At 44.1% G+C, this 21,377-nt stretch overlaps 2 protein-coding genes across 6 annotated transcripts in view; one reads left to right on the top strand and one right to left on the bottom strand.

Annotated features, from left to right (window-relative positions):
* Positions 1-17,742, top strand: part of CNOT1 (CCR4-NOT transcription complex subunit 1) — a 160,559-nt gene extending 142,817 nt beyond the window's left edge. For all 5 annotated transcript variants that reach the window (XM_083370494.1, XM_083370496.1, XM_083370498.1 and 2 more), the window contains 7 exons: positions 516-617; positions 6,677-6,850; positions 13,297-13,446; positions 13,772-13,952; positions 16,100-16,232; positions 16,527-16,661; positions 16,743-17,742. In XM_083370494.1, the coding sequence (XP_083226620.1) occupies positions 516-617; positions 6,677-6,850; positions 13,297-13,446; positions 13,772-13,952; positions 16,100-16,232; positions 16,527-16,661; positions 16,743-16,821 (954 nt within the window). In that variant the 3' untranslated portion in view covers positions 16,822-17,742. The remainder of the gene's footprint in view (positions 1-515; positions 618-6,676; positions 6,851-13,296; positions 13,447-13,771; positions 13,953-16,099; positions 16,233-16,526; positions 16,662-16,742) is intronic.
* The window catches only part of SETD6 (SET domain containing 6, protein lysine methyltransferase), a 43,668-nt gene continuing 36,250 nt past the window's right edge, over positions 13,960-21,377 (bottom strand). Inside the window, exon 7 of the mRNA XM_083370503.1 lies at positions 13,960-14,964. Within this exon, the coding sequence (XP_083226629.1) occupies positions 14,950-14,964 (15 nt within the window). The 3' untranslated portion in view covers positions 13,960-14,949. The remainder of the gene's footprint in view (positions 14,965-21,377) is intronic.

The raw sequence follows: 21,377 nt of genomic DNA on the forward strand, positions 1-21,377 counted from the left end.
ATGTAATTGAGAGCTACCCTTTAATTTTCAGTCAGTTTACTCTAGCCCTAAATTTCAATACAGCTATCGAGGCTATAGACTGGTATGCTTTTCTGTAGCTCTTTGGCCAAGTTGAATAAAAATCTTTTTTAATTTTATATTATTGTACTTCCATTGTCCATTATTTTCTTGCTTTGGTATTATGTTTACTTTTTGTATCTTTTTTCCATTTTCTTGTTGTAAGCCACCCCAGAGTAGCACCATGACAAGATGGGCAGCATATAAAATTAACATTTATTAAATAAATAAATAAATCCAAGCAAGCCAATTCGTTGTTCCACTTCCATCCAATAAGGTGCCAAACTCTGGGGAAGCTCTTCATGTATGCTTTTAGGGAGCTTTTAGGGAGCTCGAAGATTTTAAAATCATCCTGATAATGTTGAGTACAAGTTGTTAATCACTGGAGTTAGATGGGAAGTTTTGGAAACATACTAGCAAAAATGGCAATGCTCTCATTCCTTGCTTTCTTTTTCTAGGGTTGGCCCATGTATGCACAGCTCTTGATTGATCTGTTCAAATATTTGGCTCCTTTCCTGAGAAATGTGGAACTTGCCAAGCCTATGCAAATTTTGTACAAGGTAAATTAGGAGACAATTTGAGGAGGGAAAGAAGGGAAATTGGAGCAGACCAGAAGAAAGTTGAATGGTGACAAACTGAAGGAGTTAACAGAATGCTTTTCCTTAACAGTTTCCCATGTAAAAATTGCTGTAATACTGTTTACTGTTGTTTAAAACACATATGCTCTTAAATCTAGCTGAAACTAAGGAGTTTAAATGCACATGTGATTTGAGTGCTCATTAATGCCACTTCTAACAAAATTAGTTGATTACAATAGATTCGCTTTAGTGATGTTTCTAGGAATTTTTCTAGCATGACAGACTATAATTCATTGGCAGAGTCCATATCTTTTACATTTGACTTTCAGTTTGCAAAAATTATGAACAACTCACTCCTACCAGTACATGCGGACTTTCCTCATTTATCAGCCAGAAGACAAATCCAGGAAGCCCCCACCAGCCCTTGTGCAACCTCTGCCCAGCCACTTTATTAGATTTAGATTTAGATTTATTGAGATTTTTATACCGCCCTTCTCCCAAAGGGACTCAGGGCGGTTCACAGGGCATAAATATAAACAACAATACAAACATTAAAAGATAATTAAATTAATGCCCAAGTTAAAACCAGAATAATAAAACAAACCAATAAAAAACCCAAGTACCCCCATCAGGCCAGACCCGCTAGTTCAAATAAATGGGTCTTCAACCCGCGACGGAAGGATCGGAGGTCTGATGCCATCCGGAGCTCAACCGGCAGTTGGTTCCATAACGCCGGAGCACCCACAGAGAAGGCCCTCCCCCTGGGGGCCACCAGTCGACATTCCTTGACAGGAGGCACCCTGAGGAGGCCCTCTCTGTGGGCGCGCACAGGGCGGAGGGGAGTCGACGCCGGCAGCAGGTGGTCCTCGAGGTATCGCGGACCCATGCCATGTAGGGACTTAAAGATCATAACCAAAACCTTGAACCTTACCCGGAAGACAACTGGTAACCAATGCAGCTCACGGAGCAAAGGTGTAACATGGGAGTACCGGGAAACTCCCAAGACAACTCTCGCGGCCGCATTCTGTACCAGTTGGAGCCTCCGAGCAGTCTTCAAGGGAAATCCCATGTAGAGAGCGTTACAGTAGTCTAGGCGAGAGGTCACGAGCGCATGAGTGACCGTACACAAGGCCTCCCGGTCCAGATAGGGCCGCAACTGGCGCACCAGGCGAACCTGGGCAAAAGCCCCCCTAGTCACGGCCACTATGTGATCCTCCAAAGTGAGTCGTGAATCTAGGAGGACTCCCAAGTTGCGAGCCCTATCCACAGGGGGTAAAAGCTCACCCCCCATAGAAAGAGGTGGAACATCCCAGGTGTCTCGGGAAGCCGGAATGTACAGCCACTCAGTCTTGTCAGGGTTGAGTTGAAGTCTGTTCCTCCCCATCCAGACCCGAACCGCCTCCAGGCAACGGGACATCACAGCGAGGGCATCACTGGGGTGGTTTGTGGTCGAAATAAAAAGTTGGGTATCATCAGCATATTGATGATACCCAACTCCAAAACCACGAATGATCTCACCCAGCGGTTTCATATAGATGTTGAACAGGAGAGGTGAGAGGACTGACCCCTGAGGAACTCCACAAGCGAGAGTCCTAGGGGTCGACCTCTGCCCCCCTGCCAACACCGACTGCGAGCGTCCCAGGAGATAGGAGGAGAACCACTGAAAAACCGTGCCTCCCACTCCCAATCCCCTGAGACGCTGCAGCAGGATACCATGGTCGATGGTATCGAAAGCCGCCGAGAGGTCTAATAGGACTAGGACAGAGGAATACCCCCTATCCCGAGCCCTCCAGAGATCATTCACCAGAGCGACCAATGCCGTCTCCGTGCTGTGCCCGGGCCTGAAACCTGATTGGTAAGGGTCCAGATAATCCGCTTCATCCAGGACCAGAGGAAGCTGATGCGCCACCACACTCTCAACAACCTTTGCAAGAAAGCGAAGGTTGGAGACTGGACGGAAGTTGTTCAATACAGCTGGGTCCAAGGCAGGCTTCTTGAGGAGAGGTCTCACCACCGCCTCCTTCAAGATGGTGGGGAAATAACCCTCACTCAAAGAAGCAGATATAACCGCCTGGAGCCAGCCTCGTGTCCTCTCCCTAGCTGCATAAACCAGCCAAGAAGGGCACGGGTCCAATAAACATGTGGTGGAACTCAGCTTCCCCATAATCCTGTCCACTTCATCAGGGGTCACAGAATCAAACTCCTCCCAGATAACATTGACAAGACCGCCCGTGTCCTGATCGTCAGACTCTGCCCAGCTGGAGTCCAAACCGGTCCGAATCCGAGCGATTTTATCCGACAGATGTTGACCAAACTCCTTGGCACGACCCTGCAAGGGATCCTCCCTCACCTCCTGATTAAGAAGGGAGCGAGTCACCCTAAACAAGGCGGCCGGGCGATTATCTGCGGACGCGATGAGGGTGGAGAAGTAATTACACCTCGCCTCCCTCATCGCAGCGAGATAAGACCTAATGTAGGTTCTTAACCGCAATCGGTCGGGTTCAGATCGGCTGGACCTCCAGCAGCTCTCTAGGCCCCGTTTCCGACGCTTCATCTCCCGGAGCTCCGCGGAGAACCATGGAGCTCGCTGGGATCTGCGCCGGGTCAGGGGCCGCAAGGGTACAACCCGGTCGAGTGCCTCAGTGGCTGCCCTTTCCCAGGCTTCCACTAAGGCATCCGCCGAGCTGTGAGCAATGGAGGCAGGTGGAGACCCCAGCGCCGCTTGGAATCTCTCAGGATCCATTAGGCGTCTGGGGCGGTACCATCTATTTGGCTCCGTACCTCCACGGCGAGGGGTGGCAAAATGGAAGACCAGCCGCAGGAGGTGATGATCGGTCCATGACAGGGGCATAATAAATGGAAAGCCCCCACCAAGATCATCCAACCACCATCCAGATAAGAAAATCAGGTCAAGGGTGTGGCCTCCCTCATGAGATGACTCAGAAATTACCTGCGTCAGGTCCATGGCCGTCATGGAAGCCATGAACTCCCGAGCAAGCTCAGATGAACCTCCCAGGGATGGTAGGTTGACGTCTCCCAAAACTATAAGTTTGGGGAACTCAACCACCAACCCTGAGAGGACATCGAGCAGCTCGGGCAGGGCTGCCGCTACGCGACTAGGCGAAATGTACACGAGCAGCAAGCCCAACTGCGCCCCAGAGCCAAATCTCATAAAGAGAGACTCACACCCGACTATCTGAGGAACGGTGGTCTCCCGCGGACATAAGGTCTCCCTAACGATCACCGCCACACCCCCACCCCTACCCTGAGCTCGAGGCTGGTGTAGCACCCGGAAGCCTGGTGGGCAAAGATCAACCAAAGGGACCCCACCCTCTGGGCCCAACCAAGTCTCCGTGATGCAAGCCAGGTCCGCATGCTCACCCTCAACTAAATCCCTAATAAGGGGAGCTTTGTTGACCACGGACCTGGCATTCAGATACACCAGCCGGAGCTCAGGAGGCTGCACATCCTCGCTCCCGGAACCTCGGGAAAGAAGCAGAGGGTCGGAGCGCCCCACCGCTTGCAAATAGCGGAGACGGCGCTCCCGGTAACGATATGGCCCCCTGTCTATCCGCCTGCTGCCATTCCCCGTCGTGGGAATTGGTAATCCCACGACCCGCTCATGAGCCCCGGAGACAACGACCCCTCGTTCTCCCCCCGCGCGGTCAGACCCAAGTCTGGCCTGAACTATGGTTGATTGGCCGCCCCCCAAAGCCAGACAACCCCTATCTCCCACCCCCCTCCCCAACCCCGTAAAATTTTTTGATAAAAACAAAATCAGGGGCCTCTTATTACATTTATGTTGACGGCCCCTACCCCTGCCCAGCCATCTCTCAGAGACCCAAAACTCGGGCCCTTCATCGAGGTTAGAATTTAAAGAGGCGGGTCGCACCCAGGCGAGGGGGGCACCCCTGAGGGCGAGCAAGTCCGTGCTAGTATATTGTCGCATGTTAGTCCAGCAAGTCCAGAATAGGTAGTCCTGGAGATGATCAAGTCCATAGGAGGGTCGAAGGCCGGAAAAGAAAATATCTGGATCCACACCCAGCTGCACTGCCACTTAGCTGGGTGCCCCAGTAAACAGGTCACCCCCGCCCTCTCACGGCAAGTTGCAACTCTGTACCTGGGGATGGTCAAAGATATACTCTGGGTAGGCATGCCCCATAGAGCTCCCACCTCTATGGGGCTGCAGATGTAAAAGTCAGCCACTCTCCCACCATGGCTGATACCCAGGACCGACCAAATCCAAAGGGGAGAGGGGGAGGCAGACAAAATTATATATTCAGGCAGAAGAGTAGACGGGCCAAAATGGGCGAAATGGTCTAAAAGCGTCACCGCCGTTAGAGCGGTCCAAAGGTGGTATAAAGACCGCCTGTTGCTCCATTGAAGCGGTCCAAAGACGCCGTTGCCAACACAAGCGGTCTGAGGCAGCACAGGAAACATCATCGCCGCTAGGATAACTCTCAGTCGCCCTCTCCGCCGCCAAAACGGCCCGAGGACGATAGCGTCACTAAAAGCAGCCTGATGCAGTCTGGGGTAAGATGGAAGCACCACCGCCGGCGAGAGGGGCCGAGAGCCCGAGAAACATCGCAGCCAGTCACTGGCCTCCACAAGCGGCCCAAATAGGCCAGAAAACACTGATGCCGCCGAGGTGGCCCAAAAACAGGTCAAGTGTTGCCACTCGGGCCAGGAGGCCCCAGGAATGCCACCGCTTAGTGCTGGTCGCTGAGAATGGCCAGAGCCCACTGCTGTCGTCGTCGCCGGATGCAGGCCATCTCTGCCGTCGAATGCGGCCCCAGGAGACGCCACTACCAGCGGCAACGCCCACGCCGTCGCCGCCATCGCCAAGTCGGACCCACAGGCGTCTCTCTCGGCAACCAGAGGCAGCCCGAAGATGTTAAGGGCGGCCCGAAACGGCCCGGGGAAGGAAGAAACGCCGCCACCGAGCGCAGCCCAAGAAACTACCGCCGCCAGCGCCGAGGCCGCCGCCCACGCCGCCGCCATCACTGCCACCCCAAACGGACCCGCAAGCGTCCTCCTCGTCCTCCTCGCCGACCAGGAACAGCCTGAGAACAGCAAGCAGCCCAACCGGTCCGGCACAGCAGGGAACAATAGGGAACGCCGGAGGCGGCCACGAACAGCTGAGAGGCGGTCCGGAGAAGGCGGCCCCGAACAGCTGAGGGCGGCCCGAAAAAGGCAAGCGGCAGAAGGCAGAAGGCAAACAAAGGCAAACAGATGAAAGAGCTCGCAGGTTACCAACTGTTCTCTGCCCGTTTTCGTCAGCCACTAGCTACCTCGTCCCCCAATCCACATCCCAGGCAGCCCGAAGGCTCCTGAGGGGCTCCAAAGGGACGCCTCATAACTGGGACTCACGGAGCTCACGGAGCTCGAACAAGCACGTCCGCCATCTTGAAGCAGGAAGCAGCATTTATTAACATCAATTCCCAATGGGGAGCCAGACAGGTCACTTAATGCCCAGGCAGAGAAAAGAGGCCAGGCTTTGAACTACCATGTCAGGCATGGACATTCCTGCACAGGATTTGCACCTTGCATGGCGTCTGCCAGGGCTCGCTGCTTAAACGAGGCCCTGCATCCTCCCCTCAGGATGACTGCAGTTATCCCACCTCAAACTCTGTAGATCACATCATGACCAGCTGATAGCTGAGGGCATCTAGCCGGCCCTGTGTCTGATTTCATTCATACAAATGATGCTGCCCTTCAGTGGATAGATGGCCCAGACATTGATATTTGAACAGAGTTCTTTTTAACATTTCTATTTTATTGTGGTATGAAATGTTAATATATATACTGCTCAAAAAAATAAAGGGAACATTTAAACAACACAATGTACTGTATTTAATAGTAGGGTGTCTTATTTTCTGTTCCCTTTATTTTTTTGAGCAGTATATTTCTAGTCCATGTATGACATGCCATACGCTAAATAACTGCAGTTCTGCTGTCTTAAGTGCCTGTATGCTCTCTGTCTCTCACACTTTCTGTTGTGATAGATTGGTAATTTCTCCTCTTAATATTCCTGTCCATAGGGAACACTGCGTGTGTTACTGGTATTATTACACGATTTCCCAGAATTCCTTTGTGATTACCACTATGGATTTTGTGATGTGATTCCTCCAAACTGTATTCAGCTAAGGAATCTGATTTTGAGTGCCTTTCCACGTAATATGAGGCTTCCTGACCCCTTCACTCCCAACCTTAAGGTAAGATACTTGGTACTTTTATTTTTTTAGGATATTTTTGATTAGGATTTTATTATTTTAATGCTGGAGGCCATCCAGAGTTGTTCATTACAAGATGGGCAGCAAATAAATTCAATAAATAAATAAACTGCAAGTTCTGTAGCACTGAGAGATTTAAGAGAGAGATAAGATAACCTTTATTGTTATTTTTACTGTGGGCACACTGGCACACATTAAAAATGAAATTCTGTTGCCTGCTTTCAAAAGTACACATACATAACACACATGTAAATGTGCTATATATATGTATATACCTACAACCTTACATATAAATATTAAATCACTGTCCATCTTGAATACATAGTGAAAAGAGGAAGCTTGAGAGTTCACAAGGTTAGTGCTATATGGAACAAAACTGAATCTGGATGTTTTGCTTAGGATACCATGAAGCCTTCTCCTCCTCTCATTTAGCAACTGACTTGTTTAGCTATCCTTCACAGTTAAGTCAGTGATGAAAAAAATAATTCTGACAGATTCTCACATTTACAACTTCGACAGGCCTATAAAGCAAAAAGGTCATAAGAACAGTTCAGATTCACTTAGCAATTAGTTTGTTTAATGATCAAGTTGCTGATTCCAGTTGTAGTCACCAAATAGAATAACCTTGGAGGACTTTGAGTCCAGCCCACTCTTAAGCAAGTGGCTCTATAACATTCTAGACAAATGGCTGTTTAATCTCTTCTTTAAAAACTGCCAGTGTTGGAGCGCCCACAGCTTCTGCAGGGAAGCCATTCCACTGATTAATTGTTCTAACTATCCAGAAATGTCTCCTTAGTTCTAGGTTGGATCTTTCTTTAATGATCTTCCACCCATTAGTCTATTTTGAAGAATAGGTGGACTTCCTGGTCTGTGACAACCCCTCAAATTTTGGAAGACTGCTGTCATGTCACCCTTGATCCTTCTTTTTACTAGACTAGACATATCCAATTTCTGAAACCGTTCATCATACGCTTCAGTCTCTACATCCCTAATCATCTTTGTTGCTCTTCTCTGCACTCTATCCAGAGTCTCAGCATCTTTTTTGTCATAGTGACCAAAACTGGATGCACTATTCTAAGTGTGGTCTTACCAGTATAATCTAAAGCAGTACTGTCACTTCACATGATCTTGATACTGTCCCTCTGTTGATGCAGCCTAGACTACCTGTAATGCATCTTCCATTTAATTTTAGCAAATTGGTGTTATCTTGAATCATCATTGGGTAGCAGTTCCCACTAAAGCTTTCTTCTGAGACTATCCTAAATTTTCAGCTAAAACGTAAACTTGTTTCCTCAGAAGTCAACCATCTAATTCTTTTACTATTTCTTTGTCTTTTGTCTCTCCTGCCATCCAGAACTGTGAGTTTGGTCTCTCAGTTTGCAGTTGGGGCTCCTTGAGTGTGGCATACCTCAATTCCACCTTACTTTTCTGTTAGTTATATTTCTTTCAAAAGCATGCTGCAAGGAAAGCACCAAATGTCCTAATTCATTCAGCTTGACAATTGCCTCTTTGCCCCACCTAACACGATGGCTGCACCAAGAAGAGTGTTTGGAACTGAGTGAAGTGATAGGGAGAGCAGTTGGGGGAAGGAGAGGAAGACTGGGGAAGAACCAAGGAGCTCTGCTGCATCCTGAGTGCTTGTGGGAGCATTACTAGCACTGAGGTAGTTTCAGAGGACATAAAGAAGCCAATCCCCCATAAAAGCCATGGTGGCCCAGTAGTTAGAATGCAGCATTGCAGAGTGACTCAGCCTTCCATCCTTCTGAGATCGATACAGTGAGGATCCAGATTGCACATTGTAAACCACCCAGAGAGTGCTAAAAAGCACTATAGTAAGTCTAATTACTGTTGCTATTGCTATAAGTAGGCAGAATGGAGCTCTGGAGAGAAGACAGCTTTTTTGTTTCCATTGGAGGAAGCGAGAGATGCAGGGAACTGCTCTTGTGCCCTGCAGGAAACACCCTCTATTTTCTTCCCTGAAGACAAGAACTATGTATGGCAGCAAGAGGAGCCTCAGGCAATATTTCTGGGTCTCACCACTGAGGATGTCTTGGCACCCCCAAATGAAGTGCATTTGTTACAAGTCTTGAGTTCTGAGGAGCTCAGGGGGTCTGTGCAGGGCTTTTGCCCTGAAGAGCAGGAAGCAGTGGTGGTGGGTATCTGAGATGTTCGAAGGACTGAAGCAGCCATCTTGCCATTTGGATAATTTCATCAAGAAAATCTTGCTTTTGTCCTGGTAGCTGCATTGGAGACATGATGAAAAGATTCCTATGGCTCTTTAAGCTTTTTCACAAATATAGGAGTAAACTATAAATTAAAATATCGCTAAAGGAAAAGTTGACATCTCTTGCAGCTTCTGTATAGGTAGTCCTTGACATAACCACAATGGAGCCCAAAATTTCCATTGCTAAGTAACAAAGTTGTTAAGTGAATCTGGCTTCCCCATTGATTTTACCTGTCAGAAGATTGCAAAAGGGGATCACATGACTCTGGGACACTGCCAAATGTCCGAATTTTGATCATGTGAACAGTCATGTTTGAACAGTCCTAAGTGTGAAAAAATGGTCATAAGTCACTTTTTTCTTTTTTTTTTATTGAAAAGTTTTAAAATACAGTTTTCCTTTACAAAAACCCCCCTTCCCCCTCCCTCCTCCCCCCCCTCCCTCCCCCCCTCCCTCCTCCCCCCCTCCCTCCCCCCCTCCCCCCCGACTTCCCAGAGCTAAATACAAGGTATATATATATAAAAAAAACAATCATAAACAACCATATACTAACAACTATAAATTCTAAAATCCATCACTCTCTAGCTTATATAGGATAAAACAAACCTTAGCAATATTAAATATATATAAAAAACTAAAATAGAAAAAGAAAACGAAAGAAGACTTATTCGAATGCTACATAAAACTTCTTAACTCTATACTTGTTCTGGATAAACTCAATCCATTTTCTCCATTCCATAATGTAACGTTCTTGCGAATGATCTTTCAAATAGGCCGAAATCTTCGCCATCTCTGCCAGGTCGGAAACCTTTAAAGTCCACTCTTCTATGGTCGGCAGTTCCTCTTTCTTCCAATATTGACCTATCAAAAGTCTTGCTGCCGTAACTAAGTTCAACATCAACTTGGAGTCCACAATTATTCCCAACAAAAAAAATTGCGGGCAAAACTTTATCCTCCGTTTAAAAATCTTCTGCATATTCCACCAGACTTTTATCCAAAAAACCTTAACCTTCTTACATGTCCACCATATGTGAAAATATGTTGCATCTTCATCACCGCACCTCCAACATTTAGGCTGGTAATTCGGATACATACTTGCAAGCTTTTTAGGCTCTAAATGCCATCTATAAAACATTTTGTAAAAGTTCTCTCTTAGATTTTGAGCTTGAGTAAATTTTACGTTCCTCACCCAAATCTTTTCCCACGTGTCCATTGTAATAACTTCCTGAATGTTTTGGGCCCATTTTATCATACAATCCTTAACAAGCTCTGTTTCTGAATCAATCTCTATCAATGCAAGATATATCCGTTTGATATGTGCTGGTCCCTGATTCCTAATTTGCTTTGTCAAGTTTTCATCAGTCATTGCAAATCCATTTTTCTGGTCTTCTTTCCACCTGGCCCGTAACTGAATATATTGAAACCAAGTTTGAACAACCTTCTCTTCTCGCAAGAGGCTATATGATTTCAAACACCAAACATTTCTTTCCAAGCTTAGGATTTCCTTGTACGTAGTCACATCATGTTTGAAACCAGCATGTATATTTTCTATTGCGTGTTTTGGAATTGCCCACAATGGTATCTTGCAGCTCAACTTATGTCTATACTTCTTCCAAACTCTCAGCAATGCCTGTCTTAAAATATGCATCCTAAACACAGTATCTACCTTCTTATCATACAACAAATATGCATGCCAGCCAAACAACAAATCATGACCCTCAAGATTTAATAACCTCGGTTGCGTGAAATTAATCCAGTCACTTATTCCTACTAATGCAGCAGCTTCATAATATAATTTAAAATTAGGCAATTTAAGGCCACCTCTCTCACGAGTATCCTGCATAATCTTAAGTTTAACTCGTGGCTTTTTCCCTGCCCACACAAATTTATTGATACCACGCTGCCATTCCTCCAAGTTAGAATCTTTCTTAAGAATCGGTATCATTTGAAATAAAAATAAAAACTTGGGCAGGACATTCATTTTCACTGCTGCAATCCGTCCCAACAAAGACAATTGCAATTTTTCCCAACTCTCCAATTCTTTTCGAATTTTCCCCCATAATTTTTCATAATTATTTTTATATAACTTTGTATTAGAGGGTGATAAAATCACCCCCAAATATTTAACCCTTTTAACAATCTCAAATCCAGTTAATCCTTCTAAAAGAACCTTCTGTGAAACTGTCATATTTCTAGCCAAAATTTTGGTTTTCTGTATATTTACTTTAAATCCAGAAACCTTCCCATATTGTGTTATTATCTCCATCAGGTCCACAACAGAGTTCTCTGGCTGGGTCACTGTAACAACCAGATCATCTGCAAATGCTCTCAATCTATAGTCCTGATCTCCAACTTGTATCCCCTTAATTTTTTCCGAATTCCGAATTTTAACCAATAATATCTCTAATGTTAACACAAATAACAAGGGCGATAACGGACACCCTTGCCTTGTGCCCTTCTCAATATTACATGCTGCTGTCAGGCTATTATTAACTATAATTCGGGCAGTTTGTTTTTGATATAATGCCCTAATCAGTTGTAAAAAAATTTTCCCCAAAATCCATTTTGTCTAAAACTTTCAACAAAAATTGCCAATTCAATTGATCAAAAGCCTTTTCAGCATCTAAAAAAATTAGCGCTGCAGAGATCTGGTTGTTCCTTTCCAAAAACTCTAACACATCAACTATATGTCTCACATTATTTTTCATTTGCCTACCACTAATAAACCCCGTTTGATCCCCATGAATCACCTGTTGCAGAACCCTCATCAGTCTATTAGCCAAAACCTTAGCAAATATCTTATAATCTGTATTTAAAAGCGATATCGGTCTGTAATTTTTAACTTGAGTAGCATCCTGGTCTTCCTTCGGAATCAAAGAGATAAAAGCTGTTCTCCAAGACGGTGGCACCTTTCCCCCCCTCTGGATTGTCTGGAACAGTTCCTTTAACGGTTTTATCATCTCTAATTGTAAATTTTTATAATAGGCCGCAGTCAAGCCATCCGTGCCTGGTGCTTTATCCACCTTCAATTCCTTAATTGCTGCAAAAATTTCTTCTTCTGTAATCAGTTGATTAATCCCCTCTTTTTGTACTTGCGTAGGAACCGGGATGCTAGCATTCTCCAAGTATATATCAGTATCTTTTGCATTAATTTCCTCTTTGGTATATAATTTCGAATAAAAATCCACAAAAGCATCCTTAATAAGATTCTGTTGAAACACAACCCTTCCTTTATACTCAATCTTATCTATATTAGAGGCCCTTTGTTTTTTCCTCAGTCTATAAGCTAACCATCTGCCTGGTTTATTAGCGTTACAAAAAGTATTATGCCTAGCAAACCGCAGATTGGTCGCCACTTGATCAGCCATTAATTTATCAAATTGTCCTCTTAGCAGTCTAATAGCCTCCTTGATCTTCACATCCTCTGGGTTCAAAATCAAAGCCTTTTCTTTTTCCTTTATTTCATTTTCCAGTTCTTTCCTTCTAGTTTCCACTGCACGTCTATGTCTACTATTCATATATATCAACACCCCTCTCATATAGGCCTTGCTAGCATCCCAAACCATATCCATAGAGGTACCCTTATTCATATTAATCTCAAAAAAATCCTTCATCCGCTGTTTACATTCTTCCACATTTCTCTGATTTCTAAACAAATTCTCATTTACACGCCACGAGCGCCTATCTCCTTTCTCCTTATCAATCTCCAACCAAACTGGACTGTGGTCAGAGATAGTTCTTGCACAAATCTTCACCTTTTTAGTTCTCAAAAAAAAATCATTAGTCAACAAAATAAAATCAATCCTCGAAAAAGATTGGTGTCTGTCAGAATAAAAAGTATAATCCTTCTCCTGCAAGTGTCTCTCACGCCAAATATCTCGCAGTTCCAGGTCATCCTTCATTTCAAAAAAAGATTTAGGCAGTCTAGCATGACTTGGAATGCGCTTAAAATCTCCAGCCTTATCCAACTGTACATCCAAAACACCATTCCAGTCAAGTCACTTTTTTCAGTGCCGTTGTAAATTCAAACATTGTTACTTAGCAATGGAAATTTTGGGCTCCATTGTGGTTATGTGAAGGACTACCTGTACCTGATGTAAGATATATAAGTCAGGGACTGCCTGTAAAGTTAGTTTGTGCTACTTAGAAATATGCTAATTGCAGTCTTTTAGACAGTGCCAAGATTGTTGGGTACATTCTTGACAGGTGGACATGCTGAGCGAGATCAATATTGCTCCACGGATCCTCACCAATTTTACTGGTGTGATGCCACCTCAGTTCAAGAAGGATTTGGATTCCTATCTCAAAACTCGTTCTCCAGTCACGTTCCTCTCCGATCTGCGCAGCAACTTGCAGGTGAGACCTTTGTTCAAGATCAAATTTATGGTGAGAGTTGCTCCCAGGACACAGATAGATGTTTTATTAAGTTGGTCTAATCACTGGGCCAGTCCATCATGCTTCAGCCCACCTCCCCTGGACATTTTTAAAAGCTAGGTTTTACTGCATTACATGCTTAATATGTCTCAGAGTATCTTTGCTTTTAAAATCTTGCATATTTAAATTGTAGAGTTGTTGCTTGGTGAGTGGTAGGAAAAGCGGAGAAAACTGCTTGCTCCCAGGACTTTAGCAAAGTTCACTCTTTCTTAAGTCTATTCTCCTCCCTTTGTCTTTGTTCCACCAGGTATCAAATGAGCCTGGCAATCGTTACAATATTCAGCTGATCAATGCCCTGGTGCTTTATGTTGGTACACAAGCGATTGCACACATTCATAATAAGGGCAGCACACCATCCATGAGCACTATCACTCATTCAGCCCACATGGACATCTTCCAGAACCTTGCTGTCGATCTGGATACAGAAGGTAACCCAGAAGCAGGAAGGGGTTGGGGAACAAAGCTGCAAATATGATTTCATGGCTCTTGGGACCATCCTTTACTTTTCACACTAAACCCTCAGAAATGGTTTAAATTTAACTGCAACTACTTCATAACTAGAGTAAATAACAACTATTTAACTTATACTGGCCACATTGTTCTCATTCTGTTTGGGACTCCTGTGAACTCTCATGCGTGAGGTCATGGCACAATGCAATCCATATGTCTCTCGTTTGAGAGGTTAAGAAAAGAAAGGAGGGCTGGAAATAGCATTCTAAAGAAAGAGAATATTGACAGATTAGGTTGCATTTGGCAGCTTTTTCAAGATATTTTGAAAGTGTGGGTTTGCATTGACTGCCAGGGGTAATTCCAAATAGTGGGATCACTACAGATCCACATCCCCCTTCCTCTTGTAGCATGAAGGGAGATTAAGTGTTCTGGAGCAACCACAACTTCAAGCATTTCTGCCAACTTAGGTAGAAGTGGAACCCCTGAAGAAAGGCTGCCAGCTTCTTCAGGATATTGGTACTAAAAGCTGTTGAGAAGTCTATATGGACAAAGAGGGGCACCATGACTACCCCATGACAGTTTGAATCCTGATTGATAGGAAGCCAGATAGTGTCAGGGCCCACTTCAAAACCTTATCCCAAGAAAGCAGGACTCTTGGAACAGTTTCTTTCCAAAAGGAACTTTTATTAGGAGAAGCTGATAGCAGGCATGATAGGCAGGATCTGGGGGTTAAAAGATCTAGGTTAAAAGAGTCCCAGGCATAACCCCACCCCAATAGTTCATCCGGTCAGTTTGAATGGGCCAATCTCCAGGAGTTAGGTCCGTTGTGGGAAGGGATCTGATAACGGGGTGCGTTCCCATGCTTGTGAAGATGTTGTTGGGTCTTTGCACCTTCCCTTCCTCAGCGAAAGATAAGCCAGATGACCAGAGGCACATTCTTTTCTCACTCCAAGGTAACATCAAGGGAGAGACAGTTCAAAGAGTAGGTACCTAGGAACAGTGGAAAAGATACATTGTAGCAAAGCAGAATAACATATCACAGAGCCTTCCCCCTTAGGAGAATGGCAGAACCCTCAGATAGAAATGAATTAGGAAAGAAATGAGATAGACACACACACCCCAGGGAAGAATGGGTTCTGACATCTAGTCTGAAGGTCGCCATCAACAGGTCCTCATTAACATCTATTATTCCCAACATGTATGGAGATTATAAGGTAGCTTGTTTTAGGGGTCTTGACTGAGAGAAGATGATCCCTTGGGTAACCCGGCCCCCAGCCATGAAGGGCTTTAAGCAGCACCTTAAATTGCACCCAGAAACACACTGGCCCCCAGTGCAGCCCACAAAATAATGGTGTTGCATGTGTCAAATACTCAACACTTTACTACCTGTGCAACTAGTGATGTGCTTTGAGACTGAAGAGCTCCCTCTGGCAGCCAATCTCTTTCTGGAGAATTTGTTGGCTATCCTTGCTCCCTGCTGAGACGGGCAAAAACAGGGCCTCTCTGGACTACCTGTGGCACAGCTGGATACCTTGTCTTATAATTTATTTATTTATTTATATTTAAATTTATATACCGCCCTATTCTCGTAGGACTCAGGGCGGTTTACAGGGAAAATTAAAAGTTAAAATACATCATATACAATTAAAAATGATTAAAACTAAGATTAAATTAATCCCTGAACTTAACTAAAACCCCATTAATTAAAAATTAAAACCCCTCAGTCTGGGCCAGACAACTCAAAAAACCAAGTTTTCAAGTCCCTACGAAATGAGCGAAGGTCGGGGGCGGTCCTAAGCTCCGTGGGAAGCTGGTTCCAAAGGGCCGGCGCGCCCACAGAAAACGCCCTTCCCCTGGGGATAACCCGCTGGCATTCCTTAACCGGCGGTACCCTAAGAAGGCGCTCCCTGTGGGAGCGCACAGGACGATGGGAAGTTGATGCCACACAAAATGTTTGTTGATGGCGGGAAGAATGACTGACTCATTTGAGTTGTGTAGACAAATAGACAATTTTCTGAGCCTCTTCCTAGCTTGCACAAAATTTAGGGCACCACATTTTGTGCACTAGGTATTAGATGAATGCACCCTGTCTTTTCTGTCTTTCTCCCTTGGTGCTATGTTTCAGGTCGGTACCTCTTCCTGAATGCGATTGCCAATCAGTTGCGGTATCCCAACAGCCACACGCACTACTTCAGCTGCACCATGCTTTATTTGTTTGCAGAAGCCAATACAGAAGCTATTCAAGAGCAGATCACCAGGTACTGTTGAGAATGAGCAGAAGATGTGAGACTCAAAAGAAAAGCAGGTTTTTACTCCTCTGTAGGGCCAAAAGTTGCAAAAAAATATTCTCCTTAACCAGAAAGCCGGATTATGCCTGTTAAGTTTTAAGGGGAGAGCAAGCTCCAGATCTAAAATTAAGATGTTGATAACCTCCAATGTCTCTGCAGCTATTTCCATGAGCTGATGCTGTTTACCCAAAAAGACTTTATAATTGTTTCTGCTTTTTGCCTTTTTCATAATTTCATCTTGGTGGTTTTTTGTTTTTTTTACAGGGTCTTGTTAGAACGACTGATTGTAAATAGGCCTCATCCCTGGGGCCTCTTAATCACCTTCATTGAATTGATTAAAAATCCAGCATTTAAATTCTGGAACCATGAGTTTGTTCACTGTGCTCCAGAAATTGAAAAGTGAGTAAATCTGAAGCATCATGACTATATTGGAAGATTAATCTATTTGTCTTGAAATTAAGTCCTTCCTCCTTGTCCTAGACTGTTCCAGTCAGTCGCACAGTGTTGTATGGGGCAGAAACAGGCACAGCAAGTAATGGAAGGAACTGGAGCCAGCTAGAAGAAGTAAACTTTGTGGGGACGATGCCAGCCTGGAGCTCTCTATCAAGCTGACAGAAGAAAATGGGTGGGTCTGCCTAGCCGTGGGGCTGCCTTCCCTCCCCCCCTCCTGGGCTTAAACCACAGGTCTTTTGGCCAGAAATCTCCTTCCTTCGTGGGCATGTTACAAAGTTGAAAACAGTTTCTCACTCTTGGCCAAAATTCAGAAGATGCTGTGAATATAATTTTGAACTATTGTAAATACACAGAACAGAAATATTTGTTGGAACTTTGGATTTGTGCATATTGTGTTTCAAGAGAGGCACATAATATGTGTGTGCCTGACCAGCGTATAATACAGTGGTGGCTGCTGATGCCAAGCACTTGTCTGGGGCAGATCTGCTCATCTGACATTCCCGGACTCCCAAAGAGTACGGAAAAGCCAGTTTAAATATTATGTAACTTATTTTTCTTGGGGGTGGGACTTCTAAATCACAAAATTCTCCAAAAACAAAGGATGCTCAAGATCCTATAGAATATTAAGGGGAAGGTGGGAGAGTTGGGACCCAGGATGTTGCTTTTCCTGTATCAGATGCTGCCACCCGAGGCTGGCCAGTGGAGTCTGGCGCTCCTTGGCAGAGGGCTGATCCTTTTAGCAAGAGAAACAACCTGGCCTATAGATTTTCTTTCTTTATGCTTGTAAATTTGGGAGGGGGAGGATGTGAATCTGTTAACTGCTCCCCTGTGGCCACAAAGTTTGAGTTTGTAAAAAGAACAAAAAGGACCAATACAGCCCATTTTGTAAGGATTTTGAATGTTTTGTAAATGTATTGGTCCATGTGTTGTATTTTGTAGCCTTTCTAGTTCTCTTGGGCTTTAGTTCTCCCACTTCTTGTATGTATGCCTTCTGTAGTTAAACATTAAAGTCATGACAAGCAGCAAATGTCTCTTGTTCTCTCAACACCTTACAGCTTATCAGAAAAGCAAAACATTTTCATTTCATTTTTAAACTAACAGGAAAATAAACACAATGTTAAAAGGTCTTTTATTACATGAAGTCAATATTGAGATAGGTTATTTGTTCAAGGTTCACAATATAGTTTTTATGAAACTATGGGGAATGAGGTGAGATGACTGGTGTTAGAACACAGAACATAGAATCTTACAGCAGGAAAGGACCAGCCAGAAGTCTTTAGTCCACCCCTGCTCAAGCAGGAGCCCCAGTCAAATCAGTCTTTAGTCTGTTTTTGAAAACCTCCAGTGATAGAGCAGAGGTGGCGCGGTGGCTTAGCAGTTAAGACGCCGGGCTTGTTGGCTAGAAAGCTTGGTTCGATACCTGTGTACAGGGTGAGCTCGTCCTCCCCAAAGCTCCTGCCAACCTAGCAGTTTGAAAACATGCAAATGTAAGTAGATAAATAGGTACCACTTTGGTGGGAAGGTAACAGCTCTCCATGATATCTTGCTGGCCACATGACCACAGAAATGTCTTCAGACAGCGTTGACTCAGTGGCCTTGAAACAGAGATGAGTACTGTCCCCTACAGTTGGCAACAACTAGCAAAATAAAATCCACAGGGACTCCTTTATCTTTTTACCGGTATAGAGCTCCCCCAACCCTGGGGGTCAAGTTATTCCTAAGGGTGGGCTCCAGCATGAGTACGAAAACTCAGAAAACCTCTGGTCATCTGGTTTCAAAATAGTATCCAATTGAAGCATGAACCAAGTCTGAACCTTCTGCAGTTATCATACTCAGCTAGTCAAGTGAGCTCAAGTCTGGCTGAATTTATGGTCCTGTCCTTGTAGGTTTCTTGGCTATAATGCACAAATTGCATGCTGTTACCTTGTTCTGGGATGTTGTATATTCATTATTCAGAAATAGGACCTGGCCTCTTTCCAAGCAAAAAGGCACAGAATTAATGTCTAAAATGCAAACGCCTTACATTACATCCTATAGTTATATATTGTATTCAGTGAGAAGCATTATGTGTGCAGTTTCAGAAAGTATAGTTGTGTCTTGGTAATGGGCACCATTCACAAGAAACGGAATGTTCTTGATGAAAGTGACATTCTTCAGCTGCACTTTAGTTGTCTACAGTTTCTCAAGCAGATGCCTACCTGCTATAAAAATTATACCATCTTATTTTGAAAGCGCTTCACTTATTGCAAGAGATGGGATAGTTTATAAGAAATAGTTGTTGATTGCATTTTTTAGAATATTTGAAGGCAGACCAATATTAAAACAAAGAACAGGCACAGCAGTGGGAGGTTTCTTTTCAGCTGCTGAAGCTCATTCAGAACCAGGAGCATCCCTAAAAGTCCAGTCAAGGAGAAAATTCTGCATAGAATTTGCCAATGATTTGAACCAGTTTTAGTATGTCATAATAGTGGAAATTGTATCCATTGAACCATCATGTGAATATGCATGTGTGGAAGGCTATCTGAAAACTTGTATATTCTTAAAAATGGGTAACAAACCAATATTTGTGGTCTTCACTCCCAGCATTTGAAAGGCGGCAGGTTGTACTATTCCACATTACACCACTAAGTGCTACATTTGCCATTCCTTCTTGCAACCCTCGTAAAACTCAACAAACTTCATTGTTTATTCAATACCCGATCTCTGCAAGTCCCAAATATTTCCAGCATCTGAGTTTCCCAAGACCCTTAGATGTTATGATTGCATAACATAAGACCAATGTATATAATTATTTCAGTTAACCTCAGAATCAATTAACATAAAGAAATTTTGTTGTGGCAACCCAAAATTTAAAAGAAAATTAGAGTCTTTCTCATGTATCCTAGAGTATGACATAAATGTGCCTGATGACCATATTTTTCTATCCTCATGATGTGGCTTCAATAAACATAAAGGCAACTTTATGTTTAGTTGTTCTACTTTACTGGTTCTGCTTGGTTGCCAAGTCCAGACTGGGTTCTTCAAACTGCTGCTGAAATCCACTAGTTCCCCCACGTTGCTTTCAAGGGCCATCTTGATGCAGCCTCTGCAGGAGAATTTACCTGCTTCATTAATAAATTTAAGTCATTTGACAAAGTAAACCACAACCTGCTGCTTACTAAGTTAGAAAAAGGTGGGATAGACAACGTCACCACCAGATGGATATGTAGCTGGCTGACAAACCGTACTCAGCCAGTAGTCCTCAATGGTACTACATCCACATTGAGAAGTAAGCAGTGGGGTACCACAAGGCTCCGTCTTAGACCCAGTACTCTTCAATATCTTCATAGATGAGGGAATAGGAGGGGAAGTCATCAAATTTGCAGATGACACCAAACTGGCAGGAATAGCCAAGACCCCAGAAATGCTCAGGATCCAAAAAGATCTTGACAAACTTGAACAATGGGCCCTATCCAACAAAATGAATTTCAATTTGGAGAAAAGCAAAGTTTTACATTTAGGCAGGAAAAATCAAAAATATAAGTAAAGCTTAGGCGAGACCTGACAAAAACAGTAATTGTGATAGGGAGTCCTAGTGGACAATCACTTGACTATGAGCCAGCAGTGTGCAGCAACCGCCAAAAAAGCTAATACAATCCTGGGTTGTATAAACAGAGGCATAGAATCAAAATCACGTGATTTACCCTAGTAAGAGCACACCTGGAATACTGCAATCAATTTTGGTCACCCATACTAAAAAAGAAGATTATTTATTTATTTATTTATATGCCGCCCTTCTCCCTAAGGACTCAGGGCAGATGTTGAAACTTTGGAAAATGTTCAGAGAAGAGCAACTGAAATGATCAAAGGCCTGGACATGAAGAACGGCTGCAGGACTTGGGATTGGCTAGTCTAAAGAAAAGAAGAAATAGGAGCAACATGATAGCAGTATTCCAGTATTTGAGGGACTGCCACAAAGAAGAAGGCATCAAACTATTCTCCAAAGCACCACAGGGCAGGACAAGAAACAATGGTTGGAAACTGACCAAAGAAACTGACTGACCTGGAATTAAGGAGAAACTTCCCAACAGGACAACCAGTAGAACAGCTTGCCTCCAGAAATCATGGGCACTCCATCACTGGAGGTTTTTAAGAGTGTTTTTCAGAAAATCACTTGTCTGAAATGGTATAGGTTCTCTTGCTAGAGCAGGGGGCCTAGAAGACCTCCAAGGTCCCTTCCAGCTTCTCTTCTTTTTGTCAGGTCTTTCAGGGGCTCTTTGCAAAAGGGCTTAGTACCATTTTGAAAGTTCCTGGAGCATGTTTTTTTTAAAAATTACCCTGGTTTTGAAAGCACTGCTGAGTGGGACAGCCCAATTTTGGCACTTGTTGGCTGTTTAATTCTTTCACTATTGGGGGCATTCCAGGTTTTCCTCTGCTGCTAAAAAGAGGTGCCACATTTTGCACTGGACTTGTTTGCCATCACCCTGATCAGACAACTCCCCCAGACCAGTTTAACACAGATATAGTTTCTATGGCTGGTAATGCAATATTGTCCACTTGCACTCCCTGACTCGAAGCTCAAGCTAGTGGGATGGCATTATTGTAGATTGCAATTTCTCAACCCAAATTTATCATGCTGCCAGAAATATTCAGAAACAGCCTGACAACATGCAAAGAAGGGTC

The sequence above is a fragment of the Vipera ursinii genome, assembly GCF_947247035.1.
Source record: "Vipera ursinii genome assembly, chromosome: 10".
Lineage (NCBI taxonomy): Eukaryota > Metazoa > Chordata > Lepidosauria > Squamata > Viperidae > Vipera > Vipera ursinii.